Below are 16432 nucleotides of genomic sequence, written 5' to 3'. Positions count from 1 at the left end.
CCAGCCTCTGGGGGCTGCCCTGCAGTGATTCGGCGCTGGGTGAAGCCTGGGTGGGGGCAGCAGAGCTGTGGGGAGGCCGCAGGGGCTGGAACCTGTCTCCGGAGCGCAGGGCTCCCTGCACTCTCCTGGCCTGCTCCCAGCAGGCAGAGCTGAGCTCCGGCCTGGGCTGCTGCCCCGGGGAGAGCAGCCGGGGGGCGAGCCCTGGGGGGGCTGCGAGAGACCATGCTGCTGCCTCGGGAATGGTTCCATGCTGTTTATAAAAGCACGTTCCAGGGCCAGAGGGCTCTGACCTGGTAACAGCGAGCTCTGCCTACATTGCACTGCCCTAGGGCCACTCTAGAGACGGGCCCCATGCCGGCGAGACCCTCGTTTGGCCAGAGCCAGGCACTGCATGCAGAAAACCCTGCTTTGGGGCTGCCCCTTGCTCCTGGGCGCACACCCCAGTGCCCCTGGCCCGGGCAGAGATGGCCGAACGCCCTCACCATGTTGCCGCAATTAACGTTCTTTGCAAACCCCCAAGGGACAGGGCCGGCTTGGTCTAACCCCCCATGTGCCCCATGCTCTGGGGACAGAGGGCAGGCTGGCCAGGCACCCACCAAGCTGGCTGGAATGGCAGCGTGGGCCTCACAGTCCCACCAGGGAGCTGCGCCCCTGCTGCCCAGGGAAGCACCAGTGACTGACCTCACCCACCCTAGTGAGCTCCCACGGGGCTGATTGGGTGCCAGGCTGCAAGCTGGAGTGGGGGGGGGGGCAGCACGAGTACGACTTCCCTTCCAGGAGCTCCCCAGGGAGTGGCTACGGGGTGGGCGGAAGGAATCGTACCAACTGCTCAAGGTGCAGCAATGTCCCTACGCCGCATGGTGCCACCCTAGTGTCCAAGAGAAACAACGTGCCCTGGCCCTTGCCCCTCCCAGCCACTGCTGGCTGGGGGTGGGGGGGAAGGCACAGCCCATGGCGAGGCTCCCTGCTGCCCTAGGGGTGAAGCTGGGAGTGGGAGGAGGGCTGCGTGTCTCTCTGCAGGCAGATGTGGGGAGGCGGGGGCTTGGCGGGGCTGCGATGGCCCAGCTGGAGTTGGTCTAAGAGCCGCTGGGGCATGGGAAACTCGTCCTGTGACAGAGACACACGGCAGCTTCCTCTGCCTCCAGCAGCCCCCAGGAAAGCCCAGCCGTCAGCTGCATCCCCAGGGCCTGGCACAGACAGGGTACCCAGAGTGTAAGAGTCACGGGCCCAAGCCCCTGCCCCTCCCTTCCTATGCACCAGAGCTAGACACAGTCACCGGCACCAGCTCATCACCCCCCTCCCTGCAGCTGCTGGGCCCCTGGCTCCTTTCACATCCCCAGCCACCCTCAGGAGGCCATGCTGAGCCAGTGGCCAAGAGGAGCTGCTCGTGCCCTGGGCGGCTCAGCACCATGAGCTCTGGGGCTTGTCTGCCTGAGGGGCTGGCGAGGGGCTAGACTGCTGGGCCAGGCACTGTCAGGAAAGTGCCAGGAAAGGGGTCCAGTCACATCACAGCCGCATGCCCCTGGGGTCAGCAGGGTTCCCTTCTCCTGCAAGGGCTGGGAGCGCCCCATGGGCACAGACCCCATCGTGCGTGGCTACACAGGACCATGCTGCCCTGGGCCCCCTGCAGCGCCACCCTGTGGCACAGGAAGGCAAACCTGGTCACAGCACAGCAAATGGGCAGCCCGTCCCCGTGCCTGCCTCCTGAGCCATGGGCAGGGCTGGGCAGCTGAACCGAGCTGTGACGGAGCAGGGCGTATTAACCTGGTAATGTTGCATGCGAGTTTTACTAGTTTACTGTCTGCAATGATGCTAGATGGGGATGGGAAATAAGGGTGTGACTTCACTGAGGGTTGATACTGGACACTCAGCACATAAAGGATGGCAGCAGCCCCCCATAATCTGAGCCCAGGAGGGGGTCGGGGCCAGGTGACACCTTCTGCCCGGGCAACTGGACAAAGGCTGGCGGAGGAGCCAGGGTGTGTGGCTGGGTGAGACAGCTGGAGGGGGTTTCAGTTTGGAGCTGGCTGGGGAGGGGCAAGGGGGGGTGTTCCTGTTTTCTGTACCTACAAGCTCTGTTTTAGACTGTGTTCCTGTCGTCTAATAAACCTTCTGTTTTACTGGCTGGCTGAGAGTCCCAGTGAATTGCAGGAAGTTGGGGGTGCAGGGCCCTGACTCCCCACACTCAGTGACGTGCACCCCAGGAACTACTGCTAACAGACCAATAACGATCGCGCTGCCCCTCGCCTTTAAGCTCTCCCTTACCTAGCACTCTGCACTACATGGGGGGCTGGACTGGGGAGGGGGGGGCCCTAGCCTGGCATTGTCCCTCCAACACCAGCCAGTACCAGGTGTTTCAGAGGAAGGGGCAAAGCCTCCACCCACGGTGGCCAGCTCTGGGAGTGTCCGTCCATGGGGGTGGCCAGGTTTGGCTAAGCCTCAGTCCATCCATGCCCCGGCAGGAGGAGCCTTTCCAGGGCCTGGACTTGTCGGGCAGTCAGCGCTCGCCTTGCTGCCGTCCCATGCACTCGGTTTGCTGAGGGTGGGAAGCCAGTCTGGCAGGGCATGCGCGGTGTCCCTGATCAGGTGGGGGCAGGGAGCTCCTGCAGGAAGCGGGGGGATCCCCGTCGTCAGCGATGAGAGCGACCCCTCCTGCGCCGTTCGCGGGGTCCTGAGCAGCCAGTTAACGGGAGCAGCTCCTCAAGGAGCTTGTTGCTCGGCAGAGCTTGGCGCCCCTCACTCAGCCAGTAAGAAATGCCATGCATGGCTGGCACCAGCTAACGGGGCGTTTCAGGGGGGGCCGAGCCCCGCCCAGCTCGCACACAGACCAGTGCCCAGGGGCTATGCAAAGGGCTGTGGCACATCTCCAGACTCACAGGCACTCCCGGAAACAAGGGTGCCCAAGAGCAGCGCGTGCACGGGGGGACCCTCGGGGCTGGGGGGGGCTGCCCTCACAGGCTCGCTCCGGGAGCTGGGCAGCCTGGCCCCGTGCCCGCAGTCAGTAGTAGTGTACTCTGCCCACGGTGCCCGTGCCCAGGATGTCCGGCTGGCCGTTGCGCCAGATCTCCCGGATGATGCGCTCCCGCTCCTCCAGCCATTGCGCCCGCTCTAGCTCCTCTGCCGAGGCAAAGACGTTGACAGGCAAGGTGCCATCTGCCGGGCTGTGGTTCTCCAGGGGGATCTCGGTGATGGGCAGCGGGGACTCCGCCGCCACGTTGTCAACCGTCTCCTCCTCCTCCTCCTCCTCCTCCTCGTCTTCCTCGCTGACGTCCCGGAGGCTCCGCCGGGGCTTGGCAGGGAGGCGGCGGGTGTGCGGCTGGCAGGAGATGCGGATCACCAGCAAGCAGAGGGTTAACACCAGGCCGAAGCAGACGCCCAGGACAAAATAGAGGCCAAAACTCTCAGGATTGTCTGGCATGGAAACAAAGGGGAGGGGCTTGAGCGCAGGGACCTGTCATGCTGGGTACGACACGCCTGGCACCCATGCCCAGCCCGGGGGCAGCCAGCCAGTGGGCTCTCCCTGGGAGGTTGGTGCCTGCCAAGCCCTGAGTTCCCATGGCCCTGTGCAGCTGCCCAAATGGGGTGGGGGGGGCACTAAACACCTGCCCTGCTCCCCCTCCCATCTGCCCCAGGAGCATCCAGTGCCCAAGTGGGCAGCACAGCCCCCCGGTCATCTCCCCCCCCCCCCCAGACACCCACCTCGGATGTGGGCGTAGGCGGCCATGCTGTTGCTCAGCAGCTCCATCTCCCGCTTGCGTGTCTCCATCGTGGCACACGGGGGCTCTCGCCAGGCCGAAGGGCAACGTGCTCGCTGCACCTAGGAGACGGGGGGGGGGGGGGGGGGGGCTTGAAATGGGGCTGCCCAGGCACCCCCACCCCGCTGTCCCTGCTCCAGCCCCTCAGCCGCTGGCTGGGGAGGGCCATGGCTGGCTCTGAGGAGCAGATCCGCCCAAGGTCGGGGCCTGGTGGGGGCTGCCTGATGGCAGTGATTTAATCGGCCCCCCCCCCGCGGGGGCCAGGCACCGTGATGTTCGTTGTAGGACGAAATCAGGCCGCTGCCCTCCGGGTTCCTGTGATTGCTCCTCACGGGAGGCAGGTGGCCGGCCCGGCTCAGCGGAGCCTCGCTACAGCCGTGCCCCTGCCAAGCCAGAGCGATTCGCGGGTACGCGCCAGGCCACTCCAGGCACCAGCTCATGGGCAGCCGCCCGCCCCCGGAGGGTCGGGGGGGGGGCGGTGGTTGTGGGAAATCTCTGGGGTTTTCACATGAGTCCACACACCCCACCGCCACCGCAGGTCATGGCCCAGCCTGGGGCTGAGAGCTGCCACGCAGGGCTGTAGTTGGCACGGCTGCTGCCCACCCCTCTCAGCTGGGATGCTGGCTCCCCGAACCCAGCCCACTGCCCTCTGTAGTGGGGTGCTCCGGGAGAGGGCAGCGCTTGCCTGCAGCCCCACAACCCCCCAGCCCCCGGGAACAAGCTAAGGCAGCGCACAGACCCTGGGACTAATCTCCACCAGCCCCATCCCGTGACTGTCAGCCCAGCTCTTCCTGCCAGGCGCGAGCCCCGCCCCGCCCGTTCCCAGACACCCACAGGGAATCCTTTCCCCACTACACTGCCCAGGGCTCTGGGTCCAGGCCCCTCCCTATAGGTCGTGCCAGGGAAACACTGCCCCAGAGAGGCATGTAACCCGCACTATCCCGGGACACACTCCAAGAGGGCCATTAACTAACCCTCACACAGCGCTTTACAACTGCCCAGGGCCCTCCCCGAGCCCTGGGCCAATGATGGGGAAACTGAGGCACAGAAGGGGGAAGTGCCTAGCCCTCGATCGTAGAGCCAGGACTGGAACCCAGCAGCTCCCTGCTTTGTGCTCAGACCACTGCCTGGGCTAGTCTCCTGGGGCGGGCAGGAGCAGAGCCTGCAGGCAGGGGCTGGTCGGTGTCCTTTGCGCAGCGGCGGCTGGGGAGCGGGAGGGATTCTGCACAGCGTGGGGGCTCGAGCAGCACCCCAAAGGTGACCTGGGCGCCTAAGCCAGCCCAACGCTGCAGGCACCCAAAGGCCCCATTAGCTGGAGGCATTGGGCGCCCACGTGGCTCCTCGGTGCACACAGACACAGGGGGAGGCAGTGAGGCGCGGGCATGGGGGAGGGAGGGGGAGTCCTTACCGGCTCGGGGCGCCAGGCCCTGCTGGAGGAGCTGCAGCCGATTTCGGAGCCGTCCCACGTTTTATTGCCTGCGGGGAGGGGCTGAGCTGCCCATTATGTCCATGCAGCTGCACACCAGGCATCTGGAGCAGCGCGCTGGGCTGGGGGATTAGCCAGGACGCTGCGCCGCGAACGGGGGCCCCCACGACCAGGCAAGGGCCAGGGTGCTCAGGGCAGCACTTCCCCTCCCCCCGGGATCCTGGGCCCAGGGAGCAGGCCCCCTGCAGATGGTGCCAAGGCCCCCCCCCGGCACAGCCCCACCAGAGGCCGGCTCCCAGTGCTCGGGCCAACCATGCCCCAGCCTTCCCCGCAGTCCAGCGCAGCAGGGCCAGCTGGGCGCTGAGCAGGGGATCCCTCGCTGGGAGGCAGCAGGAAACACCACCAAGCTGGGAGCATATGGGGGCTGTGGGAAGCCAGCGCCCCAGTTAGTGCAGGAGCGCCCCGGCTCGCCCAGGGCCCTGCCCATCTGTTCTGAGCCGCTGGGCTCGGCTGTGAGCAGCAGACCCACCCCCCCGGGGGCAGGTTTGGAGAGGAAGCACCTGGCTCCCTGTGTGACCCTGACAGCCCCCTCGCACCACTCCTGCCCCTGCCCCTTGGCTCCCGGAACACAGGCCCCAACGGGCGGCTGGTGCCAAGGAAGAGGCAGGAGCCAAAGCCAAACCCATTGCAGCTGGAGGGGGAGGGCAAGCGAGGTGGGTGGAGGGAGGCTGGAAATCCAGAGCAGACACAGCCGGAGGCTGCAGGGCCTCTGACTCCAGAGGGAGGGGAAAGCCCAGCGGGAGCCCTAGCAGCTGCCCTTGCCAGCCAGCCAAGGCTTCCCCGTGCCGCCCATCACCCTGGAGTGCTGCAGCCCAGAGGCCAGAGACAACTACTGCCTAGGGCCCAGTTTTCCATTCAAGGAACCTCTCGGTGCACCCCTTCCCCAGGGGAAACACTCCAGCCCTCCCCCTGACCCCCAGCACAGTGAGACCATATTCCAGGCCCCCCCAGGGCCCATCGTCTCCAGGAATGCAGCCCTGATGGAGGAGGTGGCTAACGGGCACACACCCAGTTCGGGAAACGGGCTGGTGAAAGGAATGTCCCTCTGGGCGTGTGCCCCACGCAGCCATGGCTCCAGCCCAGCGCCCCCAGACCTGAGTGCTGGAGTGCTCCAGGCAGGATCTGAGCTCAGCAGAGACGCCCAGGCCGCAGGATGTGACAGGACAGCACCCAGCCTGGGATGCCCCTCTGGGGGATGGCGATGCGAGGAAAACACTCCATTACAGGCTCACCTAAGAAGGGCTTCGAAACTACAGCGATTGGCTCCATGCCAGCGTAAGGAGCCTGCAAACCTCCGCATCGCCCTAGTCTAGCCCCAGGGACAGGGGAGTGCACGCTCCCAGGTCACACAGGGGACAATGAGGCACAGAGCTCAGAGGTGATAAGACCAAAGTCAATGGCAGAAATGGAACCCAGGCATCCTAGCTCCCAGCCGCGCCCCCCCACTCTAACCACTAGACCCCACTCCCCTCCCAGAGCTGGTTCCTCCCACCCCCCATGCTAGACCATCCAGTTCCACTCCTCTTTCCCAGACTTCTGTTCAGGGAGCTGTGCTGAACCCCCCCCCGCCCCCCCCCCTCCGCCCTACAACCCCAGCTGGGGCCCAGCCCATCATGGCCTGTCTGGTGCATGACCCGGCGCGGCTGTGCCAAACCCCTCCCCGGCCCACTGCACCCGGCTCTTGACTGTGCAACAGGGAGCGAGCGCTCACCCCACTCAGCCGGGCCAGTGTCTGGGGACGATCCCCCCACCGGAACGGCGAGGACATGCTGTTGTCATGACAACCCAGGGCCCGCTCATGGCGTGAATTGTTTGCACATGGAGCGCCGAGCCTGCTACCAGGAGACAGAGCTGCGCACGGAGGAGCCGGGGGGCGTCTCTGGCCGAAAGCAGGGAGGGCCTAGCCCAGGGCAGCCTCGGCTCCTCCACAGGGAGCATCGTAGACCACGCCAGACATAGCCCACTCAGTGCCAGGGCCGTGTGCCAGGCAGAGCTGCTCCGGGGGCAGGAGTGACCCATCGCTCCCCAGCTGCACCCAGATAACCCTCGACTAGGCCCGAGGTCCTAGGCAGCCCTGGCCCCAGCTCTCCCTGGGTGAGCCAGGTCCTCCTGCAGGCTACGGCTGGAGACAGCCAGCGGGGACCTTGCACTGTAGGGCAGGGACTCTGTAAAGATGGAACCACAGATCCCACTGCCCCCATCAGCCCCGGAGCAGGGGGCCGGAGGGGCACAGTGGAGCCAAGCTCTGCTACTCCCCAGCCTGGAGTGGTGCAAGGTCACCCTAACTTGCTCCCAGCTGCCCCTGTGTGGACATGGTGGAGAATCCAGGCCCTTGGGTGCCTTAGGGCACTGACGTTCTCCATGGGCTCCAGCTCAGCAAGGACTTCTCACCTTTCCCCATTGGCCCAGGTCCTGCTGTCGGCTCTCTGGGGCAAGGGCCTGGTCATGCTTTGCAGAGTCCGGTGCAGTCACCGCTCTGCTGACAGGGCTGGCTTTTCAGGCTTCCAGCAGAGCATGGCGAACTGGGTGCATGGTGTGTGCTGGGCTCCTAGGAGAACCTGTCCAGAAGCAGCTGGGCGAGAAGCCTACAGCAACTGGGGATTTCGCTTTCTGTGAGCAGGCAGCAGGTGCGTTCCCTGAGGCTGGCGCCCAGGGACCCCTCTCATGCTGAGCCATGGCCTCTCTCAGTCCAAAGCCCAGAGCCCTGCCAACATCCCTTCCTGCAGCTCAGGGTGCCATTAATGCCCAGGGCAGAAGTGGGCTGAGAGCAATGGGTCCCACGCCCCTGTGGGATCCCACCCTGCTGCTGCTATCAGGTATGGGAGCAAACCCAGGCTCCTCCCTTGTTCGCCTCCCGGCCCTCGTCACCAAGTGCTGGCCAGGGCACTGGCTGGGGGCACAGGGCTGGGCCGGCTGCCCGCTATGGGGGAGCACTGCTGTCCTCCCTTGATGATGCGTCACAGTTCAGAGGAGTCTGGCTCAGGAGGTCCTGCTCTGGCTGGAGCCTTCATTCCTCTGCCCTCCTCATCTGATGGGCGATCCCACCGCACCCACCAGCCCTCAGCCTGGCAAGGCTGGGCACTAGCAGACTGGGGGAGAACAGCCATGGAAATCAGGCAACTCCCCGCCCCCCACAGCTGACCCTGACTGCAGCCCTTGCTGGCCTCTCAGCGGAGATGCCGGGGAGCGATGGGCCGTCCGTAGGGGGACGCTGAGAGCTGAGAAGAGGGGGAAGCTTGCTCAGTTGCTGACTGCGCCATGCATCTACTCGGTGGATATGGAGCAGAGGCAAATAACCCAGTCAATAGCCTTCCCTTCCCAGCATCCTCCAGGACAACGAAGGAGAGGGTCACTCCTGTGGCAGGAAGGCAGGGCTGGCGATGCTCCATGCTGGCACTCCTCCAGCGTCCTGAGGGCTCCCCAAGCACGTTACACAGCTCGGCAGAGACCACCAGCCAAATGCAGCCACCTCGGGGGAGAGAGCACAACTGTCTCCCTGTGCTATGACAGTGTCGCAGGAGGGCGCCCCACTAACTAGTGTTTCCCAATGCACTGAGCTCTGGGTGCCAGCTGCCCATCCCCCAGCCATGAAATGACACCACATGGCCAGCCTGCATCCCTGGCCTGGGCTGGCTGGCAGCCGGACACAGATGTTAAGAAGCCACTGTCCCAAGTGTGGCTCTGTCAGGCCCCCAGCGGCTCTCCCTGGGATACTCCAGCAGGCTGCAGCTCTCCCAGCTCAGCCCCGCCACCACTGTTCCCCTGCCCAGATCTGCCCCAGACCGTTTCTGGCTTGCGCTGAGTAAATAGGATGATCCCAACAATGCGTGGAATGGCAGTAAATCTGCAGACGCCGGGCTCCTGACCACACGCTCTTGGCTGGGGGCTCTGGAGCTGCAGATGCAGAAACCAGCCGCAGCCGAGCACAGAAACGCCTCTATTCTTTCCCCTGAACGTTTTGGATGAATTCAGCACTTGAGCAATTATAGGGCTAGGAACATGGGCTGGAGCCAGGCACAGAGCCAGCAGGGCGGGAGCCAGCCCATGCCCCTCCGTCAGCGCGACCCCGTTCCGAGGCCCCCCAGCTCTGTGGACGGCCCCTCAGTTCTGATCTCCAGCCCCCCGAGCAGTTGCAGCCCTGGATTCTCCCCCACCATCTGCTCCTACCTCTCAATCTCCTCCCACAGCCCCCTGCTGCCCCAGCCCTGGGCGTGAGGGAACCAGGAGCACGGGAGTGGGAGAACCGACTCTTACTCCATGCACTTTGGATGATCCCCCTCTCAGCACCAAGCTGCCATGTACCCACTCTCTCCTCCAGGCCCGCCTTCAGTCTGCATGTCTTCCTTCAAACCCTGATCTTCCCGCCAGTCCTCTGACTTCCCTCCCAACACATACTTCAAACAAATTAGGGAACTAACCAGACACTGCGCCTTACTTTGCTGCTTAGATGTCTGGCTTTCTATTGCCTTCTTTCCATCTGCCCACAATGGTATGGTGCCTACCTACTGTCAATTCTTTGGGGGCAGGGACCGGGTCTTGCTGCCCTTCTAAAGAGCCTGGCACCTCGATGCTGTACTGACAACTTCTCTGGGCCTTAGCAGCTGTGAGGGGCGGGCTCCCCGCGGGGAAGAGGAAGGCTCAGAGTTCCCGTTTGGCTGGACGAGGGGAAGTTTAGTCCTTTAATAACCATTTGTTTCAAAGGAACCTAATCTGTGGGAAACTCTGATGAGTGCCTTTGGCAGGTTTCTAAATACAACTAGAAGGGGCCAGTTTACTTCTCCCTCCCCCTCCTCGCCTTTTAAATTAAAACCATAGCACTTTATCTGCAGGCCATGTGTTTACTTAGCGTAGGGGGTGGGAGGGAGCAGAGAGAGGAGGGAGCCCAGAGTTGGGAACCTGGTGGGGAGGGTGTGTAGGAGAAGAGACAGAGGGAGGGAGGAAGTGGAACCAGGAACCCGGGGGTGGCTGGCCGGCCCGGGGAGGGCGGGGGGACGGACTCAAGTCACCTCTTCCCGAGCTGCTTGTTCTGGGGCGGCCTGGGCTTGTTTTTGAAAGGCCGAGTGGCATATTTATCTTGTGAGACTTGGCAACTTTGGCTTCCTCCCCGGACAGGCCAGCGGTGGCTTTGTGGGGTGGAGTAATGTCACTGGTTTGCATGGGCCCCGCCCCGCCGTACAGCCCCTTCCTGCACCTAAGAGCAGGGAATTACACCCGGGGCTCGGTGCCCCACGCTGGGCAGTGACGCTGCCAGTGAAGGCGGGGATGGGGCTGACGGGCAGCATGGCAGAGCAGGACGGGGTGCATGGACGGTACATGAGGCTGCCAGGGCCACCGCAACTGCTCCACCAGCCGTGTGCCTGCAGAATCGACCCCCCTCCCCTGCTTTGAGGCCTTGATAACCAGCTGGTCCTGGCGTGGCTTCAGCCCTGTCTGCTCTGCTCCCTGCCCCCTCGCTCCCTTCCCCTCCACTGTGTGGGGAATTCAGACACCTCGGGCTCTCCCTGCTGCTGGGGCAGGTGGGCTGGGGGTGCCTCTTGGCTGCTGTGGGGCTGGATCAGCCGGGACCCCCCTTCCCACCCCAGCCCATTGCTCCCAGAGCAGGGGCGGCATGACAGCGCGATCCAGCGGGGCCAGCTGTGTGGCGGGAGAGTCCCAGCTGCCAGGCCCCAACAACGGGGCACGGAGGCAGCTCATGGCAGCACTTGGTGGCTCCTGGCTGGGGGCGCTGGCAGGACCTCGGGGTCAAGCCCCAGGCTGGAATCCACAGAGCCGCCTGCGGGGAGTAGAGCTGGGCCTGGCCCCTGGCTGCACATGGGAACCCCGGGGGGATATGGCCGGCGGATTTGAGGGAGACGCCCGGTTCGTGCAAGGCTCCAGGAACACAGCCCCATGCGCTGCCCAGCTCTGGGGCCCCCGGAGGGGGAAGCGTGGTCCAGGGGCCCACAACAGAGCCCCACATTGTGAGAGACCCCAGCCACGGGAGTCACTCAGCCAGAGGCCATATCCCTGGGGGGTACGGGGGGGCAGCAAGAGCAGCCCGTGGCCCGAGGGGTATCGCACACAATGCCACCCCCGGCGCGACCCGCCAGCAGCCAGGGAGCCGGGCACAGAGAGCGGCTGAGGGTGCCAGCCTCCTGCTGACAGCCCGGCTGCCCGGGCCTGGCGAAAGCAGACCTGTGTCGCTTCACCCAGGGATCGGGCAACGGTTAATGCTGAAGTACCTGGGACCGTGACATTAAGGAGCAGGTCTCGCCCCCAACCGCCCCCCACACCGGCCCCACACCCCCCGCTGCGCTATGCCAAGGAAAGGAGGGGTGCCCGTCGCAGGCACCAGCTTACCCCGCGTGCTGCCACCCTCACAGCAGGGGCCTTGCGGCTCTGGGGCTCCCGGCTCCCGGCTCCCCCCAGGTCCGTCCGCGAGCGCGGGCTCTGGAGCAGCCCCGGTCTGGTGCTCCCCGGGCCCTCTGCAGCTGGGGCGGGACGGGAGCTGGCTGCCAGCCCCCCGCCCCAGTGCCGGCGGCCAGTGGAAAGAGCCGCTCACTTCCTTCCAGATGTGAGAACAGGCAATAAGTGTTCGACTCCGGGCTACAGCGCCCACGGGAAAAGTCGCTGTCGGAGGGGAGGGGAGGGCAAGCCTGTCCCTCCCCTGGCCGGCCCCTCCCCCCCCTCGGCAGGAAGCTCAGCAGGGGGGAGATTTAAAGGCAATGGGAAAAGGGGGCGCTGGGCCCTGAGGAACCCTCTGTGGCTCAGACTGCCCCGTGGATCCACAGGGCCTTTCGGAGGGCGGGGGGGGGGGGTCACAACAGGGACGAGCTAATCCCCTGGCACTGCATGGGGAAGCACAGGGGGCCTCTGGGGCCCAGCACCACCCAATTAATTTCTACTTCGGGGGCCAACGAGCCAAAAACCTCAAAGAAATGCTCACCCCAGGCTGAGATATTTGCTCAATTTCCAGCCTCTGGCTCCCTTGGAACGTGGCTCAGGCACGGCCCAAAGTCCCTCCAACACGGGGCCCCAGGCACGGCCCAAACGCACTCAATACAGGGCCCCAGGCACGGCCCAAAGTCCCCCCAACACAGGGCCCCAGGCATGGCCCAAAAACACATAACATGGGGCCCCAGGCACGTCCCAAACGATCCCAACACGGGGCCCCAGACACAGTCCAAAGGCACCCAACACAGGGCCCCAGGCATGGCCCAAAGTCACCCCACACAGGGCCCCAGGCATGGCCCAAAGTCACCCCACACGGGAACCCAGGCATGGCCCAAACGCACCCAACATGGGGCCCCAGCCACGGAGCAGAGTCGCCCCAACACGGGGCCCCAGGCATGGCCCAGTCTTCCCAAAATGCCCCCCTCCGCCAGGCATGGCCCAGAGTCGCATGTGACTGGCCTCGGGCCAGTCTGCAGCCAGGATGAGGGTTTTCACCGAGAACTGGTGCAGTCTGACGCGTGGGGGAAGGAGTCAAGGGGATGAATTGGAAGGAGCGTGGGTAGAAGATGCCCCCAGAGCTCCAGCGACTCTCCCTGCACTCGGGCCCTGGCAGGGGTGAGCTGATTTCCCAGAAATGTCTCTACCCAGGGAGGAATGAGGAAAGAAATGCAGCAAATATGTGACACATCAGCAGAACTGTCCCTGGACAGGCCATTGCTCGCGCTCCCCGCAGGCAGCAGGGCCCCTCCCAATGCACAACAGCCCTGGCACAGGGCTCTGAGAGCCCCCAGGGAACCCCACCCTGCAATGGGGAACCTGCCTATGGCCCCCCAGGAGCTCAGTGGGGTAGGGGGCCCCTTGGAGTCTCTGGAGGGGTTCCAGCAGCCGAGGTGATTGTGGCGTGCACATTGCATGCCCTTGCAAAGGGCGCTCCAAGATGACTGAGGTGCTTTTGGAAACCCCAGCCTGGGTTCCTGATGCATTCGATGCCCCTGGGGTGGGACATGAAGTCTAGCTCGATACCAGCAGCAGTGAGGGGTTCCCTAGATTGGGAGCCAGTCCTGCTGCAGGACTCTCCAAAGCCCACATGCCCTGCCTGCTCTCGCCCAGCCGGTAGCTGGTCCAGCATGGACCTGCCAGGGCCCCCACTGGGGAGGAGGGGCCGTGGCACTCACCAGCCTTGGGCAGCACCTGGTTAATGATTGACACTGAGTCAGGGTGTGCAATGCAGGGAGGACAGCAGGTCAGGGGGAGCTGGGCCAGGGCACCTGCTCAGCCAGGCGGATATGGGGCACAGGGGGCTAGACTGTCTGGGGTAAGGGGGGAGCACGCTGGGTGCAGTGCCAGGGCAGAGGCGAGCTGCGCACCAGCCTCCTCCCGTGCCCTTTGATACCAGGTGGCAAAAAGCGAAGCAGACAGCATTCGGGGGCACCCAGGCTGCCCAGGCACCGTCGTCTTCAGGGAATTCTGGTTCCTGGCTCTTCTCCTTGGCACGTCCCAAGGAGGAGCCTGTTTCTTGCACCCCCTTGCGCTGGGGAATGGGGGCGATAGGAGGGAGTGCCAGGCTGGGGAATCCAGCCAGCCAGCCAGGGTGTGGGCAGTGCACGGGAGTACCCCCAAATGTGACACGTTCACATAGTGGAAAGGGCCCCGTATCATGGCCCAGAGCATGAAGCATGGGATGGGGGCATGCTCAGGCCTTCCCGCTGTCCTGCCTCTGTCCAGGACGCAGACAGAAGATGGGGGCCTGTGGTACGGTGGATGAGAGGCTGGGGGCATCTGCTCCCATCCTGTCGGCGGTGGCTAGGATAGAAGGGGCCGTGACCTGGCCCCAGCTCTGACCCATTGGGGGCCGTGCTGCCCCCCCTGCGCTGGGACAGGAAGGCTCCCTCCCAAATGCCTTTTCTAGTCCCTGCAGCTTCCTTTGCAAAGGACCGTCCGAGGCCAGAGTAGGAGCGACCAAAAGGGAGACCGCGCAGGCAGCTGCTGGTGGGGCTGGTACTCACCGGGCCGAGGGGTGCTGGGGGCCACGGGGCCTCCTGGCTGATGCAGGATCTGGGGCTGCGCGGTGGCGGCAGGAGCCGGCTGCACTTTGGCTGGAACGTGGGAGAGAAAGATCTGTTTAGCATTAATGCTGCAGCAACAGGAAATAGTTTGGAGGAGCCTGGTGGTCAGCGCTCCCCAGAGCAGCTCATGGCAGCCCCCCTCCCGCAAGCCGGGGGGGGGGCGGGGGGGGCAGCGGGTTAAACCTGGCTCCCTGGAGACGGCGGGAGCTGGGGGCAGGGCCCAGAGGAAAACACTTTGCAAAGGCAGCGCTTTGTGCATCATCCTGTACAGGAGACGGGCCTGCACCAACCCCCAGCTCCAAAGCCCTGCCATCCCCACCAGCTCTGATACTTCCCCACATCTGACCCCTCAGCCCTCCACCTCCCCTACCTTTCCTGCTGGCTGCTCCAGGGGACGCCCCAGGTTCTCTGCAGCCCAGGCTGGATGCCCCAGGGCCCAGCGCCTCGGGGCCGTGTTGGGAGCTGGGACCCCTGGCCATACGCAACTGGGTCTGAGTCACACGGGCTGCTGAGACTCAAACCCAGATCCCTGTTCCAGCCCCCCAGGCCCTTTAACAGGCCCCAGTCTGAGGGGAGCAGCCCTGCCGGCCCCCTCTCCCCTAGCGAATGGCTGCTTGTGGCCCCATCCTCCCCCACTCAGGAGCTCGCAGCCCCCAGGCCCCTCTAAGGTCTAGTACTGCCCCGGGAGGCGAGAGCAGAGCCGGCTGCTCCACAGCTCGGCCCACCTGCCCTGGCTTCCTTCAGCAACAGTGTCAGGGCCAGCAGCCGCAGCCTGGCGGAGGGAGCACTAGCCTGGTACCACTCCTGCGTGGGAGAGCAGCCAGCACCCCACCTCTCCCCAGGAGCCCAGCTGGGCGACTCCCTCGGGGCTGGGAGAGGGCGAGCAAGGCAGGAGCTGGCCTGGCTCTGCTCGCTGGGACAGTGGCTACACTAGTCCACCGTCACTGGGCCTGAGCCAAGGTGCTGCGGGCACCGGCCTTCGCCCTTCTCCGCAGACTGGCCGCGGTGCCCAGGGAAGGGGTCTTGGCTCAGCTCCAGCTTCTAAAACTGGACAAGGAAGGAGGCTGCGTCCGGCGCCTTCCGGGATGTGCATGAGGAACGTGGGAAGTCTGTCCATCCGGACCCTGGAGCCAGGGTCCCAGTCACTTAGACACCTCCCGTCCCCTCCCCGCCTCCGAGGCCACCTGCCTGGGGTCGCACAGTGTGTTCGATTAACTCTTTCAGGGCTGTCGTGGCAGGGGAGCAAGGAACGCGGGTGCAGCAAAGGGATTTCCTAGCCAGGCACTTTACTCTTCCATGGCACAGCGAGGCGCAGAGCTTGGGCAAATGAGGGCTGAACGCCCCCCCTCCCCCGAAGCCGAGCTCACCCCTCCTGCGAGTCCCAGGGCTGGTCAGCGTCCATACACAAGGCAGCCCTTCCTGCTGCTCCCTCCTCCAGCCCGCTCTCCTGCCATGTGGCCACCGGCTGGCCCCTTGCTCAGAGAAGCAGTGACCGTTTAAAACGGTCTCTGTCCCTCCTGCTGCCCACATGGATCCACTGGGGAACCTCTGGGCTCCAGCCCCACTTGGTTCCGTGCAGAGAGTCGGCCCTAGTCACGGGAACCCCTCGTGTTCGGGGGGAGTCACTCAGCACTGGTGGCTCTGCCAGCGTCTCAGAGGCACCAGCCCCCACACTCGCTAACATGCACAGGAGCCCGGCAAGGAACAGCAGGGCCAGAGCTGGGGGGAGCAGGGCACCAAGCCAGCCAGCCTGCACCTGGCCACCCAGGGAGTCCAGCGTATGGCCGCAGCCCTCAGAGAGGGGATTGGCGTCAGAGCAGTGGGGGGCAGGGGTCTGGCACAGCACCCCCACCCCATCTCCCTGCTGGAGCCAAGGCCTTGGCAGGATGAGGCTGGTTCTGCCCCCATCCCCCGGTCTGTACAGATGAAGGGCAGGGCCTGGCCTGGCTTTCACTGGGGCTTTGTGCAGCGCCCAGCACACCAAGGCCCCGCTCTCGGTTGAGGCCTCTACGCAAGACCGTAATGCACAGAGTAAGTAAGAGGCAGCTCCTGGGAGCGGCTTGAAATCTAGGCATCAAGAAGGCTCTGCTAGCCATCCATCAATGGGGTCTCTGCATGCCACCACCATAGTGAGGGGCAAGGCTGTGTGCGCCCCCTCATGCCAACACCCCCATAACAGCAGGAGTGTGTGG

General features: G+C 64.8%; 1 protein-coding gene across 3 annotated transcripts; it reads right to left on the bottom strand.

Moving 5' to 3' along the window:
* Positions 1-240: 240 nt before the first annotated feature.
* On the bottom strand, positions 241-14373 carry EVA1B (eva-1 homolog B). 3 transcript variants are annotated; one of them, XM_075121364.1, is made up of 4 exons: positions 11581-11988; positions 5164-5231; positions 3700-3817; positions 241-3411 (listed from the first exon to the last, which is right to left on the bottom strand). In XM_075121364.1, exons 3-4 carry the CDS (start codon positions 3764-3766, stop codon positions 2999-3001), a joined length of 480 nt encoding a protein of 159 aa, XP_074977465.1. In that variant the 5' UTR covers positions 3767-3817; positions 5164-5231; positions 11581-11988; the 3' UTR covers positions 241-2998. The 3 variants fall into 3 exon arrangements, with proteins under 3 accessions (XP_074977465.1, XP_048681686.2, XP_048681687.2); XM_048825729.2 differs by lacking the exons at positions 5164-5231; positions 11581-11988 and adding an exon at positions 14181-14373; XM_048825730.2 differs by lacking the exon at positions 5164-5231 and having other exon boundaries at positions 11581-11984.
* Between the last annotated feature and the right edge of the window lie 2059 nt (positions 14374-16432).

This window comes from Caretta caretta, chromosome 19 (assembly GCF_965140235.1).
Source record: "Caretta caretta isolate rCarCar2 chromosome 19, rCarCar1.hap1, whole genome shotgun sequence".
NCBI classification, from domain to species: domain Eukaryota; kingdom Metazoa; phylum Chordata; order Testudines; family Cheloniidae; genus Caretta; species Caretta caretta.
This window is presented reverse-complemented; position numbering and strand designations above follow the sequence as displayed.